This window comes from Protobothrops mucrosquamatus, unplaced genomic scaffold (assembly GCF_001527695.2).
Source record: "Protobothrops mucrosquamatus isolate PMUCROS unplaced genomic scaffold, P.Mucros_1.0 scaffold1151, whole genome shotgun sequence".
In the NCBI taxonomy this organism is placed as follows: Eukaryota; Metazoa; Chordata; class Lepidosauria; order Squamata; family Viperidae; genus Protobothrops; species Protobothrops mucrosquamatus.
Window position 1 is genome coordinate 194,559 of NW_015387366.1, and position 8,373 is coordinate 202,931.

An 8,373-nucleotide genomic window follows, 5' to 3' on the forward strand; every position below is an offset into this window, starting at 1 on the left:
ATACACAGTCTAACCTCACTGGTTCCATCATAATTCTCAGCCCAAAGTTTAAGCAGACAGACCTGCTAACACCTAAAAGCAAGCAAAGCTATAACCAGAAGCTTACACAGGTTTGTCAAAAATGGATTATGCTAAATAAATCTTATTTCATTCTTTGGCAAAGTGGCTAAATTAGTGGAGCAGCAAAATGCAGCGTACAAAGATTACTTGGATTTCAGCAATGCATTTAACAAAGTAGATCACAACCTACTTCTTGGCTAGCTAAAAAAAATATGGGATAGACAGTATCATGACCAGATGGATTTGTAACTGGCTGACACTGCATTTAATGTGTAGTCCTTAATAGAATTACATCTACATGAAGGGAAGTAAGCCTTGGGGTACCCCCCCAAGGTTCTCTTTTAGGCCATATACTCTTCAACCTCTCCATAAAAGATTTAGATGACAGAATAGGAAGAAAACTCATCAAATTTGCAGATGACACTAAACTGGCAGTAATAGCAACATCCCAGAAGCAACACCCCACTCAAAATTCAGATGGATCTTAACAGACATGAACACTGGGCCCTATCTAACAAAATGAAATTCAATGCAGAAAAAATAAGGTTTTAAACTTAGACAAGAAAAAACAAATGTTGTGAGAGGGGATCGTAGAATCCTAGTGGACAATCATTTAAATTTGAGCCAGCAGCGTGTGGCAACAGCCAAAAAAGCCAATCCAAACCTAGATTGTGTTAACAGAATGATAAAATCAAGATCATATTAAGTATTAATACTGTTTGGTAAAGCTTTAGTAAGACCACACTTAGAATACTGCATCCAGTTTGGGTCACCATATTATCAAAAAGATGTTGAAACTCTGGAAAGAGTGCAGAAAAGATGTTTAGGAGGCTAGAGGCTAAAACATATGAAGAAGGTTGCAGGAATTGGGTATGTCTAGTCTAGTGAAAAGAAGGACTAGGGGTGACATGATAGCAGTGTTCCAGTATTTGAGAGGCTGCAACAGAGAGGAGGGGATGAACCTATTTTCCAAAGCACCAAAAGACAGGACAAGAAACAATGGATGGAAGTGAATCAAGGAGAGAAGCAACCTGGAACTAAGGAGAAATTTCCTAACAGTGAGAACAATTAACCAGTGGAACGGCTTGCCATCAGAAGTGCTCTATCACTGGAGGCTTTCAAGAAGAGACTGGGCAGTCACTTGTCTGGAATGGTATAGGGCAGTGGTTCTCAACCTGTGGGTCGGGACCCCATTTGGGGTCGATCGACCATTTCACGGGGGTCGCCAAGCAAGGCTGTCCGCAATTTTTTTGTCCGCCATTTTTTTTGTCCGCCATTTTTCCCCTTTTCCAGCGGGTGCCTTACCTCCCTTGGGCTGGGCCAGCTGGTGGTCGGCCTGCTCCGTCTCTGCCGCTTGCCAGCTACGCCTCAGCCGGCGCAGGGGGCGGAACCACACATGCGCGGCGCTCCCGGGCAGGGAAAGTCCTCGACTTACGACCGGTTGGGTAGTCCTCGACTTACGACCGGTCTAGTCCTCGACTTACGACCGGTTGGGGTTGCGGCATTAAAAAGGTTGAGAACCACTGGTATAGGGTCTCCTGCTTGAGCAAGGGGTTGGACTAGAAGACTTCCAAGATCCCTTCCAACTCTGTTATTCTGTTAGACCAGGGGTAGGCAGCCTTGGCTCTTTTATGACTCGTGGACTACAACTCCCAGAATTCCTGAGTCAGCACAGCTGTTAGACTTTGATCACCCCTTGCCATTTCAGTTAAAAAAAATATGTCTGGGGTCAAGTGAGAAGACAGAAAAGTCTTTCACATATTGTTATCTGGTTACATTCCTGCAACCTTCTTCATATGTTTTACCTCTTGCCAAAAGCCTGGCCGTGGCCGGAGATGCCCTCCACATTTTCCCTCAAGTCACTAATCGGCTTTGGCCATAGACGCAGGTTTCTCTTCCAGCCCATAAAAGAAGGCGGGGCTTCGACCGCAAGGACGTCGCCGCGTCTCTCTCTTTTTTTTTTAACCCTTCTACTGAAGGGAGGATTCTCTCCCTGACCTTTTTAGCGGTTTAAAACTTAAGTTTATTTACATCCCGCCTTTATGATCTTTATAAATTACTTAAGGTAACGAACATACGCCTTCCTCCTCCGGTTTTCCACACAGCAACAGCCCTGTGAGGTCAAACTTGAGCGCAGTCTTAGTGCTCGTCTAAGCTTGCAACTTTTACTTAATGTTGCATTTCTGAGCTACGAAGCTCCTATCAGCGTTTAGTCTATTTTAGCATGTTTTCCAGGTTTTTTTGGGGGGGGGGGTTGTTTCTTGTTGCCCCGATCGTCGCTACACTCAACAGTACCCCCCCACCAAACGCGTCCAAGAAAGGACTGGCGTTGCAAAGAGCTGGGTACACCACCGAGCTTTGCATTTTTTGGGAAGGGTGTATAGAAAAATGCAGTTTTATTATCTGATCACCATCCAAGAAAGGACTGGCGTTGCAAAGAGTTGGGTATACCACCGAGCTTTGCTTTTTTTTAGGAAGGGTGTATAGAAAAATGCAGTTTTATTATCTGATCACCACCCAGCCGGCTATGGAGCAAACAGATGCGGGCATGAATCATACACAATCCAACTCAAGGCAAAATGAGGAGGTCTGCAGCCTGATCTGAGAATCTTTACCCCAACTGACTCTCCCTGAGGATGCATATGGCAGCTATCAACCCGACACGGATGGTTTTTTCCCCCCGTGGTTGTTAGTTGCACTCGTTAGTTGTTGTTACTGAAAAGTGGCATACCACAGCACGGGATCCTCTCTGCGCTGGAACTTTTCCTCCCTCCCTGCCTCGCTGGCGATTTCCACAACTGCTTCCAATGCCTTCGCTGTTTTTAACGCCCATAACAAACTCCGGTCAATCTGTTCGTCAGCCGCGCTGGGCGAATTGCGCCCGGAAGTGCTTTGCATTCTAGGCCAACCAACTAGCCGAGATTCTGAGTGAGCGAAGATCACCTGGAAAGGTAAAATATGAGAAAGTTTGGACTCAAGGCAGGGTGTCCAACCTTGGCAACTTTAAGACCTATGGACTTCAGCTCCCAGAATTGCCCAGTCAGCATGGCTGGCTGGGGATTTCTGGGAATTGAAGTCCACGAGCCTTAAAATTGTCAGGGTTGGACATCCCCGGGCTAAGGAAAAACCAAGAACGGAGAGGGGTTGGGAAGCACGGTCTCTCTTCGCCGTTTTGTGCACGATTGGGGCTTGGCAGAGCAGTGATGTATGCGCGGTGGTTTGCAGTGACTGGGCGTCGGTAGACTCTGGGACTACAACTCCCATCATTCCCCGGCCTTCAAGAAGGCTGGGATGCTCAGAGTGGGCGGCACGTGCGTCGCCCGCGTGAGTTTGGGTGTCTGACTTGCGAACTGCAGCTCGGAGGCTGATTCTCTGGACGAGGACTCCTATCCCCCTTCTCGGCAATTGTGGTTTGTAAACAGCGATTTATGATTTCGTATGCAGGAAGTAGGAGTAACCATAGCTGGGCTGCAGATGCCTCCACCGCCACTAAGATAGAAGAACCGAGTTTATAGTTTTGGGTAGGTTTTTGATTCCTTTGTATGGCCTGGGATTTTTGCAGCTCAGATCTGACAGCCCTCCTACAAATTCAGCCTATTGTTGGCAACCATCGTTAAAGGCACAGCAAAACTGTCCACCCACATTTTCTGGTTTCTTCAAGATATATGATAGCGTTATTATGTGTAAAGTGTTTGGGAGATTGTTAATGACGGTTACAATGAATTCCCTCCTTATAGATCAAAATGGGATTCATCTTTTCAAAATCTGTCAATGAAAACCTAAAGAATCAGCAGGAATTCATGCTTATGAATTCACGACTTCAGGTAGGTTTTTGCATTACAGAACTTTGTAACAATGTAAAGATTTTAGAAATACAGTATGATCTTCTCTAACATTTAAAAAAAAATAGATTTCTTTTTAGAGTAAGGCCATAAATAAATAAATAAAAATAAAATAAAATAAAATAAGGTGCCCATGTAAGTTCATTTTGTCCAAGTCCAAGGGGGAGATAGTTGCTATATTTCACTTGGTAATAAAAGTATACCAAATTGACAGCTACTAGAACACATTTTTATTTATTTTATCATATTTAATACCTACCCATCTCTCTCACAGAGGAAGGCTGAATCCTATATCATCTATTCATAAGTACGTCTCATTGAGTTCCAGTTATTTTTTTTATGTAATGGAGATTCATATTATATTGTTCTATTTAGAAGACAAATGTATGATTTATATTGTGGGTAGCAAGCTGCACATGTCCTCATGTAAAATTGTTACCCATAGGTAACAAATGTTAGAATACAGTGTCTACTTACCTGGGCAGTTACATTGAAATCAATAAATTTTTCTGTCAACAAAAGATCCTCAACCTTAGTTGTCTGTGTAACACGGTTATTAAATGAATCTAGATTCCCCATTGACTTTGCTTGTCAGACGGTCACAAAAGGGGATCAAATGACCCCTGGGGCACTGCAACCATCATAAATATGGGTCAGTTGCCAAGCGTCTGAATTTAGATTGTCACCATGGGAATGCTGCAATGGTCGTAAGTGTGAAAAAGTCATAAGTCACTTCTTTACAGTGCCATTGTAACTTTGAACGGTCACTAAATGAACTGTTGTAAGTCAAGGACTATTTGTATTCAGAAGTGTTTGTAAGCATGGATGTGCCCCTTTTCTCTGGCCATTAGCCAGCTTCCACTGAGCCCATTTTTCTCACATTATTTCCATTTCCCACTAGCTTTTTGTTTCTTGCATTCCTTTCACACTCTTTACCTATCTCCTCATTGTTTTATTTAGGATTCCCAAAACGCAGAGAAAATTGCATTGATGATTTATTTTAATGGACTTCTCCGCTTATATCTTTACATAAATGCACAGCTTTCCCTCATTATAGTGTCCTGAAAAACAATGAGGGATATTGAACTGGGCTTTGTGTGGCTTCTTTGCCAATTTCTCTCTTGTTGCCACTTTCAGTCACCCCCATCCCCAGGTAAGAGAGATAGTTGTTCAGCAGCTCTTGTTTGGCTTTAGAGGAGTTAAATGGTTGCACAGCATGGCAAAATTTGTCTACATCTTTACTAGATCTATTGCTGTCTTGGTGCCTTCAGGTGCCTAATGATAGGCTCTCCTGGTATCTATTATTATTGTTATTTTACACTGTTTTACACTGTGGGGAGGAAGGGCAGACAAAGTGAGTTCTGAAGCCAGACTCTCCATATCTGCTTAGTGATTTGATTTTTTTTTCTGTGCTGGCTGATGATATGATAAAAAGGGACTGCAAAAAGTCAGAGAAGCCAGTCACCTTGCTTATAACAAGTGAGATCATCACTTAATCAGGACTTCGCCACTTGACAATAAGACAGATCCAACAGAGACAGAATGGGCACTGACGACAGGATCAACAAATTTATTCCAGTATTGTTTTTCTGCCAGGTTTCATAGATAAGTATATAGCTCCTTAACTCCACAGTGGGGTGAGGAAGAGAAGAAAAAGAAAAAACAGACAGGGAGTGAGACTTTCAAGGCCGTGCCCTGTAGCACTTTATCATGTATCTAGAATTTGTTGCTTTAAGAGAGTTCCAGAGCATTCATATATATCTAATAAACTGTAACAGCAGGGTACAGCATGATAACCTATCATGGCATGCTAAAGCACTGATTTGAAACTGTTTTGAGATCCAGCGTGGTGACATACTAAAGTCTCATTTGGATTATGATGCAGGAAATAAAACAGATTGATAATATAATAGAGATACAGATAGTCCTTGACTTAACAACCGTAATTGAATGAATGCATAATTATGGTTGTAAATCATGATGGCTGTTAAGTAGGTCATCACATGACCTCACCCAGTTTTATGACCTTCTTTGCAGGGGTTGTTAAGCAATTACAGTGGTCATTAAGAGAAGCCATTCTTTGCTATGGGCCTTTTTTTTTGCTGGAAATCATGAATAAATGCCAGTTTTTAGTAAAAACATTCTAAATTTTGATCATGTGACTGTGAGATGAGTGTACCCAAAATGCAGTCCCGTGACGATGGGGAAGGAGCAGCTATCAGAACTTTGAATCTGGGTTGCAAATTACTTTTTCAGGATCCATTGTAACTTTTGAACAGTTGTTAAGTAACAGGTCATAAGTCAAAGACTATAACTATGTACTTAATCATTTCCTGCATTGGGGTATTTGAACTTTGTAGCAGTAATTACATTGACTTGACACCTAGCTGTTAACCTTTTTTGACATTAGATGGTGACCCTGGTAATTTTGAATGGGAATTTTTACTGATTCATAAATTAAGAGATAACCAATTACACATGGTGAATCAATGACTAATGAATCAAGGCTGGTTTTAAGTGCTATACTAAACATATTTTTCACTGGAACAAATATCATCAAATTTGCCGATAGTTCTGTAAATATTTTTAAATAAATATTTTAAATAAATTCCTGCTGGCTCAGGAATTCTGGGAGTTGAAGTCCACGAGTCATAACAGAGCCAAGGTTGCCTACCTCTGTGATAAACAGATTGTCATAATATTAAGAGCTTGAACAATTTTCCTGTCTCTTTTGTCAGAAGTTAATGGGAAAACCTCATTTTTCTAAGTCATCCAAAATACATAAAAGGCAAATATTTATGCAGTAATTTGAAAAAGCGTATGATCTTTTAAATTTCAACAAGTATTCTAAGATAATAATTCTTTATCCTGAAATTATGAAAATAGGTACCAAATATATAAAGGCTGAAGACATTGTTATTCTGTGTTACTGAAATATATCAGTAAAATCTTTTTTTTCTTTTTTACATTCAGCTAGAAAGGCAACTTCTGATGCAAAATCAAATGCGTGAGAGACAGATGGCCATGCAAATTGCCGGCACACGGGAGTTTCTCAAGTATTTTGGATCATTTTATGCCCTTACGACTGTGGGCCTAACAATTGGGTATGCAATTCTTTTTTCCCCCCATAAATAGTAAATGAGAGACAGATTTTATTGTTTTTACTCTCATTCTTTTATTTGCTAAAGGATGCATTTAAAATAAAACATTAACTAAGAAGTAAAACTGATTGTATATTCCAGTCTAGAGGTGTACATGAAATAAAAAATGTCTTTTGGTCCAGGTGCAGACCAGCTATGCATTCTGTGTTAAAGATAATCACCTTAGTAATTATCTCCCTTTTCTGTTCCTTTTCAAATAACAAACATTGCATCACATAAGGAAGAGTCCTTCACAATACTGGTTCCTGCTGTATTATGGCAGAGTATGCATGCAGCCTCGCACTCCTGATAGCAAAAGAAACTAAGCAACCTGAGTTGGTTTACTATTACACCTAATTGAAATTTCTGGCCTATATCTTCAGTTGTGATTTCAATTGGAGCCAAGCTAGTTCTATTCCTAGTTTAGCAATATTGGTCTATGAAGAGAGGGATAAACGAAGGATCCTGATTTGCATTTTTTGGTTGACTTCTGACAACTAGCCCCTGCAGGATTTTGGTTTGCTCTTCCTAGGACTGAGAGAGAGCCCACTGCCCAAAATCATCGAGCTAGCTCTGTGCCTAAGTCAGAACTAGAACTCGCAGTCTCTCAGTTTTTAGCTGGTACCTTAACCACTACACGATGTTTGCTCTATAGTACATTAAAACATTGCTTCCTGAATGGTTTAAAGATTGCATTTGCTTTTTATTTGTATTTGTTAGGTACACCTTTCCTTCAGAGTTGAAAACAGTGTACATAGAACTCCGGCCTCCATCTTTTGCCCTTTGAGATAGTTTGGTCTAAGTGACTGGTCCAAATTCACCTAGTGAGCTGCTATAGCTGAGGATGGACTTGAAGTTGACTATCTGCATTCTTAGGCTAACATCTTAACCTCTATATCACTCTGGTACAGGGGTCTTCAAACTTGGCCCTTTTATGACTTGTGGACTTCAACTCCCAGACGCTGGCTGAGGAATTCTGGGACTTGAAGTCCACAAGTCATAAAAGGGCCAAGTTTGAAGACCCCTGCTCTGGTATATCAAGTAATGTGAGCTAATAAGCTTGCTTGCTTAGAGTAAACAAATGGAATGGGAGGAGAGAATTTTCTTACCAAGAAGTATCTTGCATTTTGGTGTGGAAAACAATATTAGAACAAATATTTATCATAATTATCTTCAGTCAATATGGCCAGAAACAAATTTACAGTAAATGAGTAACAATGGCACATCCGGAGGATCTGGTCCACGACTCGGCGGAAAATCAGGCGGCGGCTTGGGAGACAACTGCCGCCGCAGCATTGGACCGAGTCGTGCCTTTGCGGCCTCTGACCCGA

The 8,373-nt window shown here is 41.3% G+C and overlaps 1 protein-coding gene across 3 annotated transcripts in view; it reads left to right on the plus strand.

The window, feature by feature from the left end:
* The first annotated feature begins 2,832 nt into the window (after positions 1 to 2,832).
* Positions 2,833 to 8,373, plus strand: part of PLGRKT (plasminogen receptor with a C-terminal lysine) — an 8,251-nt gene continuing 2,710 nt past the window's right edge. Inside the window, exons 1-3 of one of the 3 annotated variants that reach the window (XM_015820631.1) lie at positions 2,833 to 3,011; positions 3,798 to 3,884; positions 6,876 to 7,006. In XM_015820631.1, the coding sequence (XP_015676117.1) occupies positions 3,804 to 3,884; positions 6,876 to 7,006 (212 nt within the window). In that variant the 5' untranslated portion in view covers positions 2,833 to 3,011; positions 3,798 to 3,803. Of the gene's footprint in view, positions 3,012 to 3,333; positions 3,582 to 3,797; positions 3,885 to 6,875; positions 7,007 to 8,373 lie in introns of those variants that run through there. The other 2 variants (XM_015820630.1, XM_015820629.1) reach the window with 2 other exon arrangements.